This window comes from Saccopteryx leptura, chromosome 4 (genome assembly GCF_036850995.1).
Source record: "Saccopteryx leptura isolate mSacLep1 chromosome 4, mSacLep1_pri_phased_curated, whole genome shotgun sequence".
Lineage (NCBI taxonomy): Eukaryota > Metazoa > Chordata > Mammalia > Chiroptera > Emballonuridae > Saccopteryx > Saccopteryx leptura.
Window position 1 is genome coordinate 72,457,601 of NC_089506.1, and position 24,018 is coordinate 72,481,618.

Below are 24,018 nucleotides of genomic sequence, written 5' to 3' on the forward strand. Positions count from 1 at the left end.
AGTGAAGAGAATATCTCCGGGATGACAAGCTTCCGTGAAGTTCTGGAGAAAATGCTGGTTATTGTTGTGCTCCCAGTCAGGAACAGCCTGCGGAGAGAGAATGAGCTCTTCTCCTCCCACCTGGTCTCCAACACCTGTGGATTACTGGCTAGTATTGTCAGTGAACTGACCGCGTCAGCCCTGGGATCTGAGGTGATGTTCTGTTTTGAGATTGGAGAAAAATCACATGTTTAAACTTTCTACAGCCTGACCGGGCGGTGGCGCAGTGGATAGAGCGTCGGACTGGGATGTGGAAGTCCCAGGTTCGAGACCCCAAGGTCGCCAGCTTGAGCGAGAGCTCATCTGGTTTGAGCAAAAGCTCACCAGCTTGAGCCCAAGGTCGCTGGCTCGAGCAAGGGGTTACTCGGTCTGCTGAAGGGCCACGGTAAAGGCACATATGAGAAAGCAATTAATGAACAACTAAAGTGTCGCAACGCGCAACGAAAAACTAATCATTGATTTTTCTCATATCTCCGTTCCTGTCTGTCTGTCCCTGTCTATCCCTCTCTCTGACTCTTTCTGTCTCTGGAAAAAAAAAATTTTTTTTTAAATAAACTTTCTACATAGTTTCATTTTTTCATGTTTTAGCTTCATAGAAACTAATTTTAATCCTACTGTGTTTTGTTTTCTTTTCCTCAAAAATTGAATTTAAACTAGCTGTTTTTCCCTTCCTTATACCTCTTCTCTGCTCCTATTTGCTTCCTCTCTTACCAGGTTACCCAGGATGTCAGAGTAAAACAAAATACATACATATTTTTTCTTAGCCGCTCCATTGTACAACCCCACTGCCATGTCCCATTAAAAGCAAAAATAATTTGTGTTGCTGTGCAGTGGGTAATAGAAGTAGAACTACTACTAATGAATATATGGCATGGAAAAGGTAGAAAGGCTCAAACCTTTGCTCTGCCCATTTGATTGACCCTGGACAAAAACATATGTAAAATGTGAATAATTATTTTCATTTTACCTAAGTCACAATTTTTTTTAATGTAGTAAAACATAAATAACAAAATTTATCATTCTGACTTTTTCTGTGTACAGTTCAGTACATTCACAGTGTTGTGTAGTCATCACTATAGAGCAGCGGTTCTCAACCTGTGGTTCGCGACCCCGGCGGAGTCGCCTAAAGCCATTGGAAAATACATAATGCATATCAGGTGTTTACATTCCGAATCATAACTGTAGCAAAATTACAGTTATGAAGTAGCCACCAAAATTATTTTTTGGTTTGGAGTCACCGCAACATGAGGAACTGTATTGCAGGGTCACGGCATTAGAAAGGTTGAGAACCACTGCTATAGAATTTTCAAAGGACCAAGTAGTATCCTTGAGAAAATAATTTTGAAGCATTTTAAAGAACCTTTACATTTTATAATGTAACAGTATATTTCACTATTTAACTGCCCTAGAATATCTGTCTTACAATTTATCTAAGCATTTTGGCTGAATTTGGTGAATGATTCTATTTTTTCCCCATAAGCAAGAAGTACATTGGTTTTGAAAATAATGTCATAATAAATATTAATTATATCATTCCAATGTTTAACAACTAACATATACTCAATGGTCCCAGGTCTCAAGTATCATATGAAGGACCTTTTTTTCTCTATTTTACTTTATTTTTTTTAATTAAGTGAGAGGCAGAGAGGCAGAGAGACAGACTCCCCCATGCGCCGTGACCAGGATGCATCTGGCAAGCCCCATCTGGGGCTGATGCTGCACCCATCTGCGGCAATTGCTCTGTTGCTTGGCAACCAAGCTATTTTAGCACCTGAGGCAAGCCTTGGAGCCATCCTCAGTGCCTGGGGCCAACTTACTCAAATCATTTGAGCCATAACTGCAGGGGTGGGGGGAGAGAGAGAGAGAGAGAGAAAGAAAGAAAGAAGGGGTGCAGAAGCAGATGATTGCTTCTCTTGTTTGTCCTGACCAGGAACCGAACCCAGGACTTCTACACACTGGGCTGAAGCTCTACCACTCTATTTTACTTTTGTAATTTATAATCTTTGCTTTTTCTTACTTATAGATTTATTTTAGAATCTATTCTGAATGATTACATGCACCTGAGCAGATTTTAGTATCTCATCCTAGGAAGCACTTCCCTCCATTTCTTAGCTTAGGCTTTGGCCTTGGATATTGTTGAAGCCCTGTCAGAAAAAAAAAGTTTTTTTATCTATTCAACCTATAATATGCTTCCCTTCTATAATAGATCCTGGCAGAAAATGTTTTCCAAATTTCTTCAGCCTACTTAGATCAACAGCAGGATCTATAATGAAAAAGAGGGGTTTTAAACCAAAATAAGTTCTTTGGTCCTCTCTAATGAAAGTCTGTAATTAATGAGGTTATATTTGTATGTATATATATTTATTAAATATATTGAATGCCACTGTGTACATTAGTGATATTCAGACCCAAGACAACATTTTCTGCAAATGAAGTCTTACTGGAAAATTCACAGATAAGAGGGGGGGGTGGTCTGAGCTAAGAGAGAAAGCTGAGTTCACATTTCTTGAATACCTATCTCTGTAGAATTCCTAGAGCTTTGTGTGACATAGTTTGAAATCTTTTGGTTTATAGAATATTCATGAAATTTTTCATATCTTTTCAAAGTGAGTAGTAATTTATTCATAGGTTATGACTGTGATAATTTATAGTCCTGACATAAATTAAGTGAAATGTATAGTTTAATATGACTAAAAGAAGAAAGTACTCTCTAAGGATACTGATTTGTGAATATAGAATGATAAAATCTGGTTTTATTGTTGGTTAATTTCTTAATAGAATGACCGTTAGGAAAGTTTTAACCTATTTGTTAAATATAGGTTACTTTATTGAACTTATATTCTTGCTAGTTTTGTTGAAGGTATATTATTGATGCTCAGGTAGACTACTGACTGATGTAATTGCTTTTTTCATTCACAGATCGATGGACTTAATTCTCTACACTCTGTTAAAGCCAGTGCTAACCGATTCACAAAAACAAGTCAGGGAAGGAGTTGGAACACTGGGAATGGGTCTCCTGATGCAATCTGTTTTTCAGTTGACAAGCCTGGCATAGTTGTGGTCGGTTTTTCTGTCTATGGAGGAGGTGGAATTCATGAATATGAATTAGAGGTGCTGGTTGATGATGTAAGTACCACTCTTCCATTGTTCATGTTGCTGTGTGTCAAGACTTCTTATCATAGTATGATAGTCTAAATCAGTGGTAGTCAACTTGGTCCCCACCGCCTACTAGTGGGTGGTTCCAGCTTTCATGGTGGGCGGTAAGTGGAGCAACCAAAGTATAAATAACTATATTTAACTATAGTAAGTTGTTTTATAAAGATTTATTCTGTCAAACTTAGCAAAAATCTGACATAAACTACTTGGTAAGTAATTATTATTATATGCTTTAACTTGCTGTAACTCTGCTTTATAATTACTTCCCTACTTTATAAATCTCCATTACTGTGGAGCCGGTGGGTAGTTAGAAAATTTTACTACTAACAGAGATACAAAAGTGGGTGGTAGGTATAAAAAGGTTGACTACTCCTGGTCTAAATCTTTGAGGGTTTAGCAGATCAGTCTTAGATTGATGACATTAAAGAAATTGAAAGAGAGCTATTCTACTTGATTGCTTGTGTGCCTCTTGGATGGCTCTTGCCTCATATTTTTTGTACTTCCAGGAAAGATTTTAAATGAAAACACTAGAAATTATATAGCTAAGCCTCTGAGTATAATCTGGAGTAAATATTTTACTGTTCTAAGTTCTCAAGAAAAAAGAACAACATTCAGACTGATATTATTACCTGTATCCGTGGTTAACTAATTTTGTTATAGAGTTGCTAAAGGATGATTCTTTTTAAAGATATTGATTGATTTGATTGATTTAACTGTATTTTGCTTATATTCTCTAAGATACTTGAATTTTCACAAGTTTTATTAATGGGACAGATGGTAGTATTTTCTAATAAATAGCAATTTGTTTGATTTTTTTGAGCAATTAATTTAAATTCATTATTTTTTTACTTTAGGTTTTATAATTAGATATAAGATTATTCTTAGGAAGAAGTGGGAATTGTTTTTAGGACATGAGAGGAGAAAAGCTTTTTTATGCAATTTAGATTGTAGATGTCTCAGGAAATCATATAAAAGTAAATAGTTTATATAGAGTACAGAAAAGTTTTTTTGTGTTATGGGGAAATGTTAATAGCTAATTGTATATGCAAGGAATTAAAAGTGCTTTAAAACAATTACTCATTCTAAGTCAGTATTGCTCATGTAATAAAGAATATGATGGATTTCATTTTGTTTTGTTTTAATTAGAGTGAACATGCAGGAGATTCAACTCATTCTCACAGATGGACATCTCTAGAATTAGTCAAAGGAACCTATACAACAGATGATTCACCCAGTGATATCGCTGAAATTAGACTTGACAAAGTTGTTCCTTTAAAGGTAATTAATTATACTATACTAATATGTTTCTTTTGTAAGTAAGAGGTATTATTATGTGGTTTACTTTAAAAATAACAAAAAGTATGCCTGACTGGTGGTGGCACAGTAGATAAGAGCATTGATCTGGGATATTGAGGTCCCACGTCCAGACCCTGAGGTCACTGGCTTGAGTGCAGGCTCACCAGCTTGAGCGCAGAGTGTCGCCTACTTGAGTGTGGGGCCATAGACATGATCCCATGATCATATGGTCACTGGCTTGAGCCCAAACGTCTCTGGCTTAAAGCCCAGGGTCGCTGGCTAGAGCAAGGGGTAACTGGCTTGGCTGTAGCTCCCCTTCCTCCATCAAAGCACATATGAGAAAAAATCAGTGAACAACTAAAGTGCCATAACTATGAGTTGATGTTTCTTATCTTCCTCTCTCTCCCTCTCTCTCTTTCACTAAAAAAAAATAATAATGAAAAGTATTCCTTTATGTGATGGATGTCTATGGAGTACCTACTATATTCTTGTTATTGTGCTTATAATGTATTGTTGCAAAGATCTCTTAAAGTCTGATATGGTAAAAAGTATTGTATAGTGAAAGGTATTGTTAGATTTTGGAGTTATTGGGCATGTCATTATTTAACCAGTCTGATACATACCTGTAGATTGGGAAAGATAATACCTATATAGTAGTGCTCTTCAGGTTAAATTAAATAATGGAATAAAGTACTTGCTTCAATGTCTAGCACAGTTTAGAAAGTCAATAAATATTATTAGATCCTGTCCTTCTCTTACTGTGCCAAATTTATTTAAAAAATAAGTAGTCTTAACAAAAAGTATTAATATTAAAGTTATTCTTTATATTACTTAATTGTCTAGCAGTAAATAACTTTGCCAAATTTTACTTAATATTAAAGTAATTATTAATAAAGTAATTCTGAATTTAACTGCAGTAATCCTCATTATAGAGCACAATTTTAGATTAATTTACCAGAAACTTTTATCAAAAAGAATTTTGACACCAAAAAGCAAAACATCTTTATTGTGAAGTTTATATTATGAATCATAAGATGTGAGTATTTGTATCTCATTTTCTCTTTACAGTGCATTATATTTTGGCCAACTTTTTTTTATGGATAGTTTCTCTTGTGTCTTATCTATTTCCCTGAGTATCTTTTAAAATAAGAAAATAATGGACTCACCATTATTTTTACTTCATTTAAAAGTATTTCAGGCCCTGGCCAGTTTGCTCAGTGGTAGAGCATCAGCCTGGCGTGTGGAGGTTCCAGGTTCGATTTCCGGCCAGGGCACACAGGAGAAGCGCCCATTTCTTCTCCACCCTTCCCCCTCTCTTTTCTCTCTGTCTCTCTCTTCCCCTGGCCAGGGGGCTGAGGGTGGCTCCATGGCCTCTGCCTCAGGTGCTAGAATGGCTCGGTTGCAGTGGAGCAGTGCCCCAGATGGGCAGAGCATTGCCCCCTGGTGGGCATGCTGGGTGGATCCGGTTGGGCGCATGCCTGAGTCTGTCTGTCTGCTTCCCCCACTTCTTACTTCGGAAAAATACAAAAAAAAAAAAAAAAAATTAAAAAAATTTTTAATTCATCAAAGTTAAATTCATCAAAGAAAAGTATTCTTACATATGTACTTACTTATTTTTCCTTTTTATTGAATTTATTGGGATGACTCTAGTTAATGAAATTATACATGTTTCAAAGGCACAATTCAACAACACATCATCCTGTACAAATTGTATAGTGTGTTTACCAACCCAAGTCAGGTCTCCATCCATCACCATTCAATCCCCCGATACCTTCCTCCATCTCCCCTCACAACCACTCCCCCGACAATCACCACACTGTTGTCTGTGTTCATGAGTTTTCTCTTTTTTTTTCCTTTTTAATCATTTATTATGGCTGACACTCTTTACAGTGTTATTAAGAGCAGGAACTAGAGTCATATGGCCGGTATTCAAATCCTAGTTTCATCCCTTCCTTACTTTGTGACTTTGGGCAAGGTACTTAACTTTTCTGTGCCTCAGATTCCTCATCTATAAAATAATGTACTTCATGAGGTCACATTACGGATTAATTTATTAAATCACAAAAATTACTTAGGACAATTTCTGTTATAAAATAAATATCAGTATGCCCTGGCCAGATAGCTCGGTTGGTTCAAGCATAGTCCTGAAGCACAGAGGTTGCCTGTTTGATCCTTGGTCAGAGCGCACACAGGAACAGATCAGTGTTCCTGTCTGTCTCTCTTCCTCTCTTTCTTTCTCTCCTCTCTGTCCCTCTTTCATTAAATCAATATTTAAAAAAATTTTTAATGAATAAATATCAATAAGTATTAGTTATCATCTTGTTTGATTAAAAACTCATTTAACCAAATCATCTATGAATATGACAAAGAAATTCAATATATTTGCCCATGTTACTGCAGAGTTCTTTTTGTATATCTTCTGTACATTATCAGTAAATATAAACATGTTTTGTGTCTTTGTTGTGAAGGAGAATGTTAAATATGCTGTGCGCTTGAGGAACTATGGAAGCCGAACAGCCAATGGAGATGGAGGAATGACCACAGTTCAGTGCCCCGATGGTGTGACGTTTACATTTAGCACGTGCAGCTTGAGTAGTAATGGCACAAACCAAACTAGAGGACAGATTCCACAGATACTTTACTATAGGTAGGTGTGTGTATAGAGATAAGGAGCTATTTTAAAGTGGGAGAACATACAGAATTTACTACCAAGGTAAAAAATCCTAAATGGGTAGTTATAATTAAATTATCCTGTGTGTCTTTCTTGCACATAGTACTTATGCTAATTCATATTAAAAAGTCTCATTTTTAATATGTAAATTCAGTTCTACTATAAAGGTGAATGCTTTGAGCCGTGGCCAAATAGCTTAGTTGGTTAGAGCATCGTCCCAACAAGCCAAGGTTGCAGGTTCAATCCCCAGTCAGGGAACATACAAGAATCAACCAATGAATGCATGAAAAAGTGGTACAATAAATCAGTGTTTCTCTCTCTCTCGCTTAAAAAAAAAAGAAAAATAAATAAATCATAAAAATTAAAGGTAGCTAACCAGGAGGTGGCACGGTAGATAGAGCATTGGACTGGGATGTGGAGGACCCAGGTTTGAAACCCTGAGGTCACTGGCTTGAGTGTAGGCTCATCTGGTTTGAGCAAGACTCACCAGCTTGGGCCCAAGGTCACTGCCTTCACCAAGGGGTCACTCGGTCTGCTGTAGCCCCCTGGTCAAGGCACATATGAGAAAGCAATCAATGAACAACTAAGGTGCCACAACAAAGAATTGATGCTTCTCATCTGACTCTCCCTTCCTATTTGTCTCTCCTTCCCCTCTCTCTGTCTCTCTCTCTCTCTGTCACAGACAAAAAATAATAAAATAAAATAAAAATTAAAGGTGAATGCTTTGAAATGTTTTTTGCCATTTCTGTAATAACTTTGAAACTTTTATGTACTAGGCATATATGCAGTTGTCACTTTTATAGTTTGTAGTCTGGAGTTTTGAATTTAAATGGAGTGTATTTATGTATTCTTCAGAAATGCCTAAAATTGATAATCAGTCAACTCTACCAGAGTACTAGTATTGCCTTGATCCTGTTGTCTAGTCTGCAGAATATTTTGATATCTGTGAATCTAGTCCTTGGGGCCCTAAAATATATAATGATGGGCTTTTTATCATGTTTAACAAAAACCATCCCTTATGTAACCAGTGGGAAATAAAAAAAATAATAATTTGGGGTTAAAAAACTTTCAAGGTCCCTGGCTGGTTGGCTCAGTGGTGGAGCGTCGGCCTGGCGTGCTGAGGTCCCGGGTTCGATTCCCGGCCAGGGCACACAGGAGAGGCGCCCATCTGCTTCTCCACCCCTCCCCCTCTCCACCCCTCCCCCTCTCCTTCCTCTCTGTCTCTCTCTTCCCCTCCCCCAGTGAGGCTCCATTGGAGCAAGGATGGCCCGGGCGTTGGAGATGGCTCCTTGGCCTTTGCCCCAGGCGCTGGAGTGGCTCTGGTCGCTACAGAGTGATGCCCCAGAGGGGCAGAGCATGGCCCCTGGTGGGCGTGCCGGGTGGATCCCGGTCGGGCGCATGCGGGAGTCTGTCTGACTGTCTCTCCCCGTTTCCAGCTATAGAAAAATACAAAAAACAAACAAACAAAAAAAACTTTCAAGTATACATTTCTCACTGAGTCTGAATGTTTCCTTTAGTAATTTAACTGAAATCCTAGGGAATAGGGCATACCACTCACCACATTTGTTCTCAACCTGACTTAGCATCAAATCACTGACATTGCATGTGTTTTCTTCATAAACAATCTGTGGACACTGCTTAGGAAGTTGGCACAAAGTAGTTTCCCTGGATGTAGATTTTCTGCCTTCTTTATGTGAAATAAAACAGAAATAATGGGCTTTAAATAAGCTACCTATCAGCACGTTGCTGCTGAGGTACAAAAGCGTTCTAGTGCTTTCACTGTCGTCAGGAAAGCTTTCTGCTACATAGCACTACAGTGAACACTGCGTTACTCAGTTTCTCAAACCATAGATTAAAAACCACATGTACAAGACAAGAGTTGTATATTTGGGAAGCTGGAGAGTCCCTTAAAAGCATCTGTTATTCAAGCTTTATGTCTTCTACAAAATGCAGTGTTTTTTTTATCAAGCTTTAATACAAATACTCTTAGCTTCAATTAAAAAAGATAATTAAGTTTAAAAAGATTTAACTCTTAAATTTAAATACCATTTTACTCCAATGGCACCTTAGTTTATATTTCTAGCTTTCATCTCCTTTGAGCCCTGGACTGAATATCCAGGTTCCTCTTTGATATCTTTATTTGAGTGACAGTAATAGAGATGATGATGATAGTTAATGTGGACTGTTTTACCTATGCTATCTCAGCTAGTCCTCACAGTAACCTCATGAAGGTAGGATCTTTTCCTATTCCTGCTTTATAGATGAGGGTACTGAGACAAAGCTGTCAAGCCATTTACCTAAAGGCACACTTCTAGTAAAATCGTGGCCCTGTTGTTTGTAGGTAGGAAATAAAACAATTCATTCTTACCACTATGTCACACATCCACTTTCAGGCTGCTCTAAGGTTGTTGATTAATAGATGTCTTAGTTTAATGTGTCCAAAGTAGTCCTCTCCATCCAAAGTTTCAACCAAGCTCCTTGGAGTCATTTTTTACTTTTGTCTTTTCCTCATACTTTACATCTAGTTTATCAAGTCCTAGTAGCTGTACTTTTAAAAGATCATATTACCCCCATAATTAACCAGTATAGTTTCAACCATCACTTTTACCAGGATTACTATTATAGCTTCTATGCTAGTCTCCTTCGTGCAGTCAGTTCTCCACAATGCAGCCAGAATAATCTTAAAGAAGTGTAAATCATATCTAGTCAGCCCTTGCTCAAAATCCACTCATAAATTTCCATTCCCATTTTAATATGAAATGTAAAAGTTCCTGTGACTGACTTCACATGATCTGACTTTTCTTCTCCTTTCCCACCTGTTACTCTTCTTTCTTTCTCCTTTCATTCCAGATTACACTGGTCTTCATCCTTGAACTCACCAATCTTGTTCCTGTTTGAACTTCTATTTTACTTTTTCCCTGAATACTTTTCCTTCAGATTTTTAAAAAAAAACATAATTCAGGTCTTTGTTTAATACCAGTTTTAAGATAGACTCTCCTTTTTTTGGGGTAGTAAACACACAATGTAATATACAGATGATGTATTAGAATTGTGCATCTGAAAACTGCCGTTTTATTAACCAATGTCACCCCTACAAATTCAATAAAAATATTTTTTAAAAATAGACAGATTTAGTAAATTGAAAACAAACTGCATTTAACCTTATTTCAAGAAGTAATAAACTCACCTTCAGGGGAAAACAAAGACTTTCCTTATTTTATTTAACCCTTTGAGTAGTGAGTTTTTTTCATGTTTTCTGATTCCCAGGAGTGAGTTTTTTTTTTTTAATGAAATTATTTCTTAAAATCATGTTTGTTTGATAATCAGTTTCTGGAAACATGAAGAACATACATTTGCCTTTTTTTAAATGTTGCCTTTCATATTTTTAAAATAAAAATTTTTGTACGATTGTACTCTGCATGGTCAGGAGACACGAGGACGTACATGAGTGTTCGTATGCTGCCTGACCTGTGGTGGTGCAGTAGAACGTTAGGTCCCGGTTTTGAACCTGGGCTTGCTCGGTCAAGGCACATATGAGAGTTGATGCTTCCTGCTCCTCCCCCCTTCTCTCTCTCTCTCTCTCTCTCTCTCTGTATCTCCCCTCTAAAAAAAATTAAATGAATAAATAAAAATTTTTAAAGTCTTTTAAAAAGTAAAATAACTTTATGCCATTATCCTGCTTTCTTTTTCGGTGAAGCCCAGTCACTCCTTGAAATTATATACATACATATTTACCTTTTTTTTAACTTTAACATAGTTATCTTTATTATTTTTTTTTTTCATTTTTCTGAAGCTGGAAACAGGGAGAGACAGTCAGACAGACTCCCGCATGCGCCCGACCGGGATCCACCCGGCACGCCCACCAGGGGCGACGCTCTGCCCACCAGGGGGCGATGCTCTGCCCATCCTGGGCGTCGCCATGTTGCGACCAGAGCCACTCTAGCGCCTGGGGCAGAGGCCACAGAGCCATCCCCAGTGCCCGGGCCATCTTTGCTCCAATGGAGCCTCGGCTGCGGGAGGGGAAGAGAGAGACAGAGAGGGAAAGCGCGGCGGAGGGGTGGAGAAGCAAATGGGCGCTTCTCCTGTGTGCCCTGGCCGGGAATCGAACCCGGGTCCTCCACACGCTAGGCCGACGCTCTACCGCTGAGCCAACCGGCCAGGGCCATAGTTATCTTTAAATGAGGAACTCTGAGATAGATGTGGTTCCTAGACTTAAATCATGTTTTACCTGCCATGTGAAATAATCTCATGTGTTACTCATGTTATAGGAGTGAATTTGATGGAGATTTACAGTCCCAACTTCTGAGTAAAGCCAATGAAGAAGATAAAAACTGTAGCAGGGCTCTCTCTGTGGTAAGCACCGTTGTTCGAGCTGCAAAAGACCTTTTGCACCGAGCTCTTGCTGTGGATGGTAAGATTTTTCTTTTACTTTCTTAATAATCAGGTTAGTTATGCACAGAGTTACTGAAGAGGAACCATCTTTTAGAATTCCAGAATGTTTTATTAATTATAGATCTGCACGTGCATTTCATTTTGAGTCAACTGGTCATAACACTTCATACAGTAATGCAGAATTTTAAACTGTTCAAAAGGAACACAGTGACAGCTGTCAGAGGAGGAGGGGGTTAGATGAAAGAAGATGAAGGGATTAAGCAAAAGGATGGATAGATAGATAGATGAACACAGACAGCAATGCAGTGATAATCGGGGAAAGGGGATAGGTAGAGGTGGGCGAGATGGAGGAAATGGGGATGGAAAAAGACTTTGCTTGGGCCGATGGGCACACAGTGCAGTGTGGAGTTGTGTTTTATTGAATTGTGTACTTGAAATCTATGCCCCAATTAATTCAATTTAAAAACAGCAATTACCTGCTAAGTATAATTTTCTTAGTTAACATACTAAGAAAAATTCTCGATTAAACTGAGTCTTTACGTTATCCTTCTTTCCATAGTCAAAAGCATTTTGTTTTCTCCTTTAGACCTGTTTTTCTTCCTATATGTCCTATTTCCAGTAATGATATTGCCATTTACCCAAAGTCTGGATAACCCTAAATATTTCCCCTAATTCACTTGTCTAAATTGAGTTCCACAAGTTCTTCCACAGGAATCTCTCCAGTTAGTATTGTCCACCTGTGTCTGTTCTCTCCTAGTTCAGGCTGCCATGGTGCCAGCACATGTCTTCTTTTTCACGGACAGATAAACATCCTAATAATCTCACTGCCACCTTGCCCTTATTCCCTGTCAAGTTATCTAATTACCCTTCACACTGGCAGAAGAGTTATATTTATAAAAACATTCACTGTTGGTCCTGGCTGGTTGGCTAAGTGGTAGAGCGTCGGCCCAGCATGTAGAAGTCCCGGGTTCGATTTCCGGCCAGGGCACACAGGAGAGGCGCCCATCTGCTTCTCCCCCCTTCCTCCTCTCCTTTCTCTCTCTCCCCCCCCCTCCCGCAGCCAAGGCTTTACTGGGCACTGAGGATGGCTCCATGGCTTCTGCTCAGGTGCTAAAATGGCTCTAGTTGCAATGGAGCAACAGCCCCAGATGGGCAGAGCATCACCCCCTAGTGGGCTTGCCTGTTGGATCCTAGTCAGGCACATGCAGCAGTCTGTCTCTCTGCCTCCCTGCTTCTCGCTTAAGAATAATACAGGAAAAAAAACAACATCCACTGTTGCCCACTCCACTTTACTGTTATTTACAACATTTATTCCTAAGCTTAGTTGCACATCAGAATCACCTGGGTAACTTGCTAAAAGTGAAGAATATTTGTCACACTCAAATTAGGGGGTTTAGCTGGGCTAGGAAACTATATTTATTAAATAAGTGCCTAGCCTATTCTGATAGAACAGCTGACTTAGAAACAAGTATTTGGGATTGATTGGCTTTTAACAAAGGTCTTTACAACCTAGACTCAGTTTATCTTCCTGCACCATGGTCATGGATAAAACCCAGTAAGATGTCCATCAACAAAGTACTTTCCTTGGAAAAAATAGAAGGCATTATAGTTTAATAGCAAATATTTTTGGAGTGCTTTTAATATGTTCAGGCATTGTTCTAAGCACTTTATATATATAAACTCAATTAATCTTGGTAACAACCAATGAGTGAAGTCTGTTGTTATCTTCTTTTATAGATGATTACTAAGCATGTACAGAATATGTAATTGTCTAATGTCACACATACAGCCATGTGTGGTGCCAAGTACAGTGGTTTAAAGTCATGACTGTTATTGTAGGTTCCAGTCACAGCTGTACCATTTTACAGATGTTCGGGCGTAGTTAAACACTGTGTGCCTTGGTTTCCCTTCTAAAAAGTGGGGATAATGAAAGCTTCTTATTGATTGAGATAAATGTCAATAAAGCCCTTACAGTAGTGCCAAGTCCTTTATAAGCACTCAATCGATATCAACTGTAATTTTGCTCAACAAAATAATAGAATATAAATTTAGTATAGCATATATTCATTATAGTGAAATTACCTTCTAACTATAGTTTACTGCCTTTTTTAGCTGATGACATTCCAGAACTGCTTAGCTCTTCCAGTCTGTTTTCCATGCTGCTTCCCCTAATTATAGCCTACATAGGACCAGTAGCTGCTGCTATTCCCAAGGTGTGTAATTTAATTCTATAACTTTGAATCTTTTTTTAAACAACATCATTTTTTTAAACAATTATTTTTTAGACTTCATATCCTTCCTTTAAGAACTTTAATCTTTGAAGCACCTGGGTTACAGGTAACAGGCAGAGATAGACATGTTAAATGCCAAAATTTATTAGTCTTCTCTGTGTTATTAGTATTATTTACTGATTTATGAGGCTTACTCACTGGCTTAGATTTGAAGAATTTGGAAATGGGAAATATATTTTTTTGAAATATGATATGAAAAGAAAGCTTGTTAACTGAGATTTTTTAATTTATGAGGTTGATTCCAAATCCCCATTCTGAATAAAAATAGCAATGTAAAAGAATAGGAGTGTTTTTAAATTGTGAAATATTTAAGACAAGCAAGAAATTAAAAACTATTGATTCTTAGCATAATTATTGCATAAAACTTAGTTTACTGCAGATCACAAAAAGGCAAAATATTTAAAAATACAGACTAGGTTATTTTCATATAACATCTGTGACATCTATGATGTCTTTTTTTCCCATAGAATAAATTTCTTGTTAAACGAACACTTAGCTAGAAGAAACTCTAGATGGAATTCTTAATAATGAGGATAACCAACAATTATAGTACTTAATACTTTTAAAGCAGACTTTTACATTTATTATCTCATTTAACCATTTTCTTTATACTAGGTGGCTGTAGAAGTCTTTGGCCTTGTTCAACAGTTGCTTCCCTCAGTTGCCATTTTGAATCAGAAGTATGCACCCCCTGCATTCAATCCTAATCAGTCAACAGATAGCACCACAGGAAACCAGCCCGAACAAGGCCTCTCTGCTTGTACAACCTCTAATCACTATGCTGTCATAGAGAGTGAACACCCCTATAAACCTGCATGTGTGATGCACTACAAGGTAGGCACCGATTCTTAGGGAGAGTTAAATTTAAAACTTGGTTTAATGTTCTAGAAAGATATCTCAAAGGATATTTAGCCTCTGCTCAAAAGTATAACTTCTTTTATAATATTTAAACATAGAGAATAGAAGGTAATTAGGCATTGTCAGATACACAGAAGGGTTTAAGACAATTTTTATTATTAAAGAGTGTAGTTTTATAGAATTTAAAAGAGTTATTCTCATTTTTTATAAGTACAGTGCAATATATAATGCTAAACTGCATATTATAGTTTGTAAAAGTAGTAGATATAAACATTAAAACTTAAAAATTATACTTTTTGGATTGATATTGTTTGTACTACAACCTGAATATTTGCATACCCAATGTAGGATTTAAAAGTATTATACATATTGTAAAAAAATACATATAAAACATTTATAAATATAGATATTCAAAATCCTTATTTCTTTTTAAATTGTATCATGTAATTTAGGAGAATTATAAGTTAATGTTTTATGTACTTATAAAATATTTAGGTTTTTATTGTAGAATAAAGTAAACATAAAAAAGACAAACTAGTACAGTCACCTCATTTATCCATCATCCTAGATTCAATAGTTAGTTATCAACTCTGGTCAAACCTGTTTTATTTATCCCTGTCCATTTTGTCCCTTCCTAAATTGTTTTAAAGCACATTTTTAGATACTTCATTATGTATTAAGGACCCATAAAAAATAATTGTATTATCAAACTAAAAAAACCAACAATTCCTTCACCAAATAAGCACATTTTATTGTTTAAATTAGAATCCAGATAGGATTCATACATTATGATTGGTTATGTCTCTTAAGCCTTTTAACATATAGGTTTCCTTCCATCTCTCTCTTTTTTGTTTCTTTGAATTTTATTTAAGAAACTGGATAATATAACTTTTTAGATAGGAGCCTCTTCAGTTTACCTCCTGAATCCACTAGACATCCCTGCAGTCATTCATTGCATCCTGGCTCTCTGGTGTGCTAAGATGTTCCAAGTTTATTTTATACATTTCTTCCCTCAGATCTGAAACCAGCCATTTTTTCAAAGTGCCCTGGTTCCTTTTAAGGGTGGTGGATACGTAAAAGCCAAAATCTGGGATTAGAGATGCTCGTTTCTCCTGGATTGGTTATTTTTTCTAGGTATTGATAGTGCCCAGAACTGGTACATACACTCACACATAAACATGTGTATTTATATACACAGGCACTTATTATTTTTATATGTATTTATGTGTATAGATATAGAACTAGACAAATTTGTGTGTACATGTATTATTTTTTTAAGATAAAATACCTCATGAGTGTGTACTGATGCCAAGTCAAAATAAGGACCACAATATGTTATACTTGAATCTCTTTTCTCATACTTCTAGAATTCCTGTTCTTGATGGCACTAGAAATATTAGAATTTAAAAGTCACTTAATTATTCATTGTGTGTGTGTGTGTCTTTTAGGTGGATCCTAACTAGGATGAATAGGGAAATGACTATGTTGTAAAGAAAGTGGGTATGGCCAGTTACTGTGCTTTAAAGTAAATTATCCCTTTCTGTGTACTTACGCCACTAATTGAATATACATTTGGCATTATTTGTTTTATTTTATACTAGATTTTTAAGAGTTGCTTTTAAAATATTGTTATGTTTTATAATAATTTAAGTAATTACATAGTCCTAAGTCAAACCTGTAAGACAATGTACATTCAAAGAAGTGTAGTTTGTAGTTCTGTTCCCTCACTGTGTTCTCTCCTTCCCTGTCATATGGAACATTTTATGTTATTTTTATTTTGTAGTTTATTTTTCCATTGTTTCTTCTAGTGTAAGCATAGACACATATACAAGTGCAGATGAGATGTAGGAAGTCATTCCTCATGTTTTTTTAACTTTTTATTTCTAAAAACTTCAAGCCTGTAGAAAAAAGGAGCATGATTTGTACTTTGAACACTCATGCCTTTCACTTAGCTTCTTCAGGTAACATTTTGCTACATTTGTTGTAGTCATTTATGTGTTTGTTTATCTATATTTATTATTACTGAACCATTTAAGAGTAAGTTGTGAACATCATAACCCTTCACTTGTTCTTAAAAAAAAATGAGGTTTCTGTATAGCCACAATACAGGGATCAAATTTAGGTGATTTAACATTTGTGTTGTATTATTATCATAATAAACAGTAGTATTGTATCAGGTTTTAAACTAAACATTTTGCCTGTTGTTCTAACAGTGGCATTTAAAACCCTTTTTTTAAAATCCAGACTTGATCCAGTCAGACTTTTACAGAACACTTAATTTTCAAGGTCTCATTTTTCCCTTTTAATCTGAAACAGTTTCTTAGCTTTTCTTTGTCTTTTAATGACATTAGCATTTCTGAAGAATACCATCTGGTTTTGTAGAAATATTTTATTTGGATTTTATTGATCATTTCCTAATGATTAGACTCAGGTTATACATTTCGGTCAACAACTTAGTCACTTGTTTAGGATGATAGCCGACAAATTTCTCCTTTAAAACTAGCATTTTTTTTTCTTTAAAAATGTTTTTTGAGAGACATCTAGAGACTGTGTAAAAAACACTGTTCCCCAACAAATTTTTACCTGGTGGTTTTAGCATCTGTTGATTGTACTTACCCAAATTACTTATGCTATAGTGGCTGCAAAATTGTGGCTTTCTAATTTTACTATTTCCTCCAGTTGGTATTCTATTACAAAGGAGACTTTTTCTATGCCTTCCACTTTTAAAAATTTGTTCATTTATTTATTTTATTTGTTTATATCAATATGGATTTAAGGATTCTTTGCTTACTTAATGTTGTAATCCTTTGCTGTCATTATTCATTTTGATGCTCAGATTTTGACTTGTCCAGTAAAGTTGATTCAAGTTATATTCTATGTCCTTTTGCTGTGGTTTCATTAGTTTTCAGCACTCCTTAATAGTTCCAGTTTACAACCATAAAGGTCTTTTCTTCATATCCTTTTTATTGATGTATGTCACTGAATAATGAAACTGTTAGGTAAAATTAATGATTTCTTTGCATAATATTTGTCTTTGGAATAAATCCTTCTGGTGTGACCAGGTGTTTGTGCAGTGGATAGAGTGTCAGACTGGAATGCAGAGGACCCAGATTCGAAATCCCAATGTCGCCAACTTGAGCATGGGCTCACCAGCTTGAGTGCAGGGTCTCTGGCTTGAGCATGGGACCATAGACATAACCCCATGCTTGCTAGATTGAGCCCAAAGGTTGCTGCATTGAAGCCCAAGGTCGCTGACTTGAGCAAAGTGTCACTTGCTCTGCTGTAGCCCCCCACGCCCACCTTCACCCCTCCACCCTCGGTCAAGGCACATATGAAAAAGCAGTCAATGAACAACTAAGGTTCCACAACAAAGAACTGATGCTTCTCACTCTCTCCCAACCTGTCTTCTCCCTGTCTGTCCTGTCCCTCTCTTTGTCTCTCTCTCTGTCTCTTGTCATGAAAACAAAAACAAAAAAATAAATCCTTCTGACATTATATACCAAAGTACAATATTCAAAAGTTATTTAGAATAGTTTTTTGGAGGGTATATATACTTATATGATCAGTTTGATATAAAGTTAGGCATTTTTTTTATTTGTATTTATTATTTATGACTTTTTTCCCTTGATTTAATTTTAGTTTTTAAATATGTTAAATATTAACATGGTCTCAGAAATAATGTTATATAGAATAATATTCTCAGAATTATAAATCCTTTCCTTTTTCTTTCTCTGCATCTCACTCCAGTAACATATCCTTACTGTTTTCCTTTTTGAAAAAATTTGGATGGATGGATATATAGTCTTATTTTTCTTCTTTGTTTAAAAATTAGCACACTATATATACTATTTTGTGCTTTGCTTATTATATTTGACAGTGTGTATAGAAATCTCTCTAAACAATAATTGTCATTTTTTCTTTTTGTAACTACAAAGTACTCCAGAGTAAAGATATATCATAGTTTATTCATTCAGTCTCATGGATGTGTGCATTTAGAGCATTTTCAGTATTTTGCCTTTTTTTTTTTTTTGCAATGAATAATTTGTGCATGTGTGTTTTTTTTCCACGTTAATTATCTTTCAAGGAATATTCTTCTAAGTGAATTCTAGAAGTGGAATAGCTAGGTTAAACAAATATGGAATGAGGAGCCTTGTGTTTTTGTAGATCTGGGATTGCTGATTCAGAGGGTGAATGCATATGTAGGTTTGCTAGATGTTGACAGATTCCCTTCCACAAGGGTTATACTGTTTTGAGTCCCCACCAACAGTGAATAAGAGTGCTTGTTTTCTTACAGGCTCCCTAACAGAGTATGTCTTTAAATTTGGGTCATGGGCAACATAATGCGAGAAATAGTATCTTAGTTGGGTTTTAATATATGTTTATGTTATTATAAACAAGGTTGAACTTTTCATTTAAATGGAGAGTTGTAAAAATCCTTTACTAAAGATATTTGGCTTATTTAGGTAATTTTTTTAGATTACAGTTGTACTTAAGAAATTGTTAAGGCTCATATTATATTCAACAACAAATTCATAGTGTACTGTGTGACTTGGACCTGCTTAACTGTAATTTGACTACCATGACAGAACTCTCTCTGTGATGTTGCTGATAGAAGCTTAAAAGTGGCCTTAAAAACACATGTAATTATATGCCATCAAAAACTCATATGTATAGCAAAACTTTAGGTTAGGAAAACGTAAAAATCTAGGTTTTTATCGTGTGTGTGTTTGTGTATTTATACTTTCATAATACATGAAGGTTTTTTGCTAATGAAAAGAAACATTTGTAATAAATACTATGAATGGTAGATAACCTAAAAGTGACCAAAACCTTACATTTTAGCAATATATTCATTTCCATTAATATATCTTTATACTTTACCTATAAAATTATATTTTAATTTATCTACTTATATTCCTTAAATATATACTTAAATGGAAAATTTATTATATAAGTAAACTATTCCACACAAAAATCAGCTGAATGTTTAAGTAGCTTTGTAGTATTTTTATAATAATATGTGTCTGTTTACAAATATTATTACTGTAATATCAAACAAATATTAGGTGTAGAAAGTAAGTATTCCAAGTGTGGAGTAGGAACAGTTGATATTGAACATTAATACCCTTATTTCTGATTATATTAAACTATTCTGACTTTCTTCCTTAAAAATTATGTTTAAAATATGTTGAAAACATCATCTTTGCAGTATGATGTCCTGTTTTTAAGATAGAAAACAAAATCTAATTCTTCTTAACAAATGCAAGTGCCCTCTTGCCTGCTGACCTCAGGTGACATTTCCAGAGTGTGTTCGGTGGATGACGATTGAGTTTGACCCTCAGTGTGGTACTGCACAATCAGAAGATGTTCTCCGTTTGTTGATTCCTGTCAGAACTATTCAGAATTCAGGATATGGACCAAAACTGACATCTGTTCATGAAAATCTTAATTCCTGGATAGAATTAAAGAAATTTTCAGGTTCTTCTGGGTGGCCTACTATGGTTTTAGTGTTGCCAGGTAAGTTATTTTTTTCTTCTGTTTTATATGGTAAACAGTATGCACTTATTATAATTATGTTTAGTAAGTATAAATCATTGAAAATGTTATTTACATTTAGAAGAATTTCCTCAAGACTTGTCATGTATCTGGATTGCAGTGGAAAGTAGAGACTGGGCAAGGGGTGACATATCAGGACCAAGCTTTAGGAGAGAGGCCGTTAGCTTGACTGAAGCAGAAAGTTAATATTGAGAGGTGGCTGTCTGTGGTTGGGACCAAACTACAGAAAAGTGGATTAGATCTTTTTTCCAAATAAGTGGCAAATTTTCAGAACTTACTAAGGACTCCTTTATTGGTAAACCACATAACCAAGTTGTGCTAAAACTATTGTTTTTAGTCCTTTACGGGTGTGTGTGTGTGTGTGTGTGTGTGTGTGTGTGTGTGAGAGAGAGAGAGAGAGAGAGAGAGAGAAAGAAAGACAAAGGGAGGGAGGGAGGGAATGTACATGAGAGCACTTTTGTAATTGCTGTTACTGGTGTTTTTCTTTAAAAGAAAGTTTGTAAGTAAAATTTTAGCTATATGTAGTCTGTTGTGTTTTCAATGATCTAACCATGAACTACTCTTTTAATCACTCAAACTGATAGCCAAATTGAATTCAGAAGCTTTTTTTCTAGTCAGAACTGCTTTGTTTGTGAAGATATCAGATAAAGCCAAATTTCAGGGTAGAGAATCGTTCACTTTAGTAATTGACAGATAATTGCTCATATAACTTAATGGCAGGATGTTTGATAAAGAGTATTTGATCATAAAAATAATATCAGCTCACTTGGAATGGTTCCATTGTTCCTATTGTTTTTTTTTAGCTGAGGCTTGTTCAGAAACCATTCCAGAATGACTAGGTTTTTACTATATGATTGGTACTGCTACCTATCTTGGGCTGGGTAAAAGATAAAGTTGTTTCAGATTTTGGAATAGTGTTTGCTTTTTTTCTTAGGAAATGAGGCCCTTTTTTCATTGGAAACTGCATCAGATTATGTGAAAGATGACAAAGCTTCTTTCTATGGTTTCAAATGTTTTGCAATTGGATATGAGTTTAGCCCTGGACCTGATGAAGTAAGAATGAATTATTATCTTATTCTGTTAAGGAAGATTGTGTTGACTTAATTTATTTTCTGTCTATAAGAAATCTGAAGTTTATTTTTAAGCTTGAGTATATGACTTAAAATATTTTATAATTTAATTGTATGTGTATAGTGGTCTGCTTTTGCTACTTTTAATACATTAAGAGAATGGGATCTGCAACATGGCCCAGCCTTTGAAGACTTAGGATAGCTGCTCCTCTTCCAAACCCACTCAAGTGACTGTACCGTTCTGAGTAAATAATTCAACCTGAATTCACAGTAGAACCAACTTAATAACTTTTCTAAATGTTTTAAATTACACACACAAAAAAAAAACAAAATCAAGGTGAAAAGGTGATTGTGTTCCCTCAAAGAATGAATGAAAAGAATTTTGGATAATGAACCCATGGGCCCAAACCTTATAATCAGCATAAGACATAATATTGAATCTCTTCCGCTCTTAATTTAACCACATGCTTTCTTCCAGTTTCAAAAGTTATGCTTGAATACAAGTCACATTTGTTAATTATCAACATTATCTTCCAAACCTTTTTTAAAGCAGTGATACATTCTTACAATTCTACAGGGAGTCATTCAGTTGGAAAAAGAATTAGCCAATCTTGGTGGGGTTTGTGCAGCAGCTTTGATGAAAAAGGATCTAGCACTTCCTATTGGTAAGTCTAGTCAAGTATCAGGTGTTTATGATTTCTTTTAATATAAAAATTGGAATATACTTATTATGGAATGTTCTAAAAATAGATTAGCAAAATGAATTTCACTGTCAGTGTATTCATAAGAAATAACTGCTTAATATACTGGTAGTTTGGAACTTTTAAAATGGTGAATGAAAAGTATGTCTAATTCACACACAGCCACACACGCGCATGCACACACATATACACAATACTCTATCCACATACATGCTATGTACCTGGCACTGGTTTAGACACTGGATATATAGTATAAAACTAAAAGTTTGAGATTTTTCTTAAATATTCTAGTGAACATATCAAGTGGACAATTGAAACTCATTATCTGAAGTTCAAGGAGCAAGTCAATACAAATGTCATTTGAACATAAGTAATACATAGATAGGACCATGTGAAAGATGAGCTATGAAGAGAATGCAAATGAGAAAGAAGCCCAGGATCAAAGCTGGCACTTGCCAAAATTTGACAGGTGGACAAAATAGGAAGAAAAAAACTCCAAAAAACAAAAGATTGTGAAGGACTAGCAACCAGTGAGATAGGAGTAAAATCAGAAGAGTGGATGTTCATGAGATTTTCAAATGCTGCTGAGAAGTCAAAATCTATCCTTGGATTGAAAACTTAGTGATTATATACTCAATAAAAAATACATCAGTAAAATGAGAGAGATATTGGCCTTTTAGGGTAGAGAGAATGGAAAGTCAGGAAGGGGAATCAGGCTGAATATAGATAGCTCTTTGGAAGAGTTTTCATGTGAGGCAGAACAGAGAAGTGAGATTGTGGCAGAAACAGAATCTCTTATGTGATACAAATTTGTATGATACCTAAGTTGATTTATAATCAAGATGATAAAAATGAAAATAAAGTAATAAAATTTGAAATATTTACTAATTCTGTGACGTATGCATGGTTTAACAATTTATTTTCACACTATTTGGGGAATAAAATGTATTATTTTGTTAATATTTTCCCAGTACTCACCCCCAAAAGTTCATCTGTATTTCTTTCCACCAGAGACTACCATTCCTACTTGATCCTTTCTTTCTGTTTCCTTTCCCCTTCTGCTCCCTTTCATCTGTCTCAATTCCCTTGATATGTCACACACACACACATATATATATGTAAATGAGATATATTCTATTCATGTGAGGAAAATCAGTACACTGTCTTTGGAAGAAGTTTGTCAATTACTGTTTAAATTTTTCATGCTTATACTTTTTGATGTAGCAGTGTTTTTATATATACTAGTACAAATGCTCAAACATACATGTAAGGTAGAATAATGTAACAGTGTTTGTGATTATAATACCTAGAAGTAACCAAAATGTCTATCAGTTTAAAACTGATTAAATAAGTAATGTTACATTCATACATAGGGAATGTATGCAGCTGTTAAAACACAACAGAAGGTATATCCAGACCAAGAAAGATGTTCAAATTATATTAACTGAGAAAATCAAGTTGCAGAAGAAGGTCCCATTTTTTTTTCTTTTCTTTCTCTTTTCTTTTTTTTTTTAAGAGAGTAAGAGAGAGGAATAGATAGGGACAGACAGACAGGAACAGAGAGAGATGAGAAGCGTCAATCATTTGATTTTCATTGTGACATCTTAGTTGTTCATTGATTGCTTTCTCATATGTGCCTTGACCACAGGCCTTCAGCAGACCAAGTAACCCCTTGCTCGAGCCAGCGACCTTGGGTCCAAGCTGGTGAGCTTTGCTCAAACCAGACGAGCCCGCGCTCAAGCTGGCGACCTCAGGGTCTCGAACCTGGGTCCTCAGCATCCCAGTCCGACGCTCTATCCACTGTGCCACCACCTGGTCAGGCCAAGAAGGTCCCATTTTTACAAACATTATCATATATACATACATATATGTATATAAATATATGTATATGTGCATACCTGTGCTTCACACACTTACATACGTACATATATACATTTATTATTTACAAACAAAATTTTTAGACCAATACATGAAAAACTGTTGATACT

The 24,018-nt window shown here is 35.7% G+C and overlaps 1 protein-coding gene across 16 annotated transcripts in view; it reads left to right on the forward strand.

Annotated features, from left to right (window-relative positions):
• MYCBP2 (MYC binding protein 2) overlaps positions 1-24,018 on the forward strand; it is a 334,178-nt gene that overhangs the window by 174,382 nt on the left and 135,778 nt on the right. For all 16 annotated transcript variants that reach the window (XM_066380737.1, XM_066380743.1, XM_066380736.1 and 13 more), the window contains 10 exons: positions 1-192; positions 2,959-3,165; positions 4,342-4,473; positions 6,960-7,138; positions 11,431-11,573; positions 13,667-13,767; positions 14,461-14,679; positions 19,995-20,220; positions 21,194-21,312; positions 21,907-21,994. In XM_066380737.1, the coding sequence (XP_066236834.1) occupies positions 1-192; positions 2,959-3,165; positions 4,342-4,473; positions 6,960-7,138; positions 11,431-11,573; positions 13,667-13,767; positions 14,461-14,679; positions 19,995-20,220; positions 21,194-21,312; positions 21,907-21,994 (1,606 nt within the window). The remainder of the gene's footprint in view (positions 193-2,958; positions 3,166-4,341; positions 4,474-6,959; positions 7,139-11,430; positions 11,574-13,666; positions 13,768-14,460; positions 14,680-19,994; positions 20,221-21,193; positions 21,313-21,906; positions 21,995-24,018) is intronic.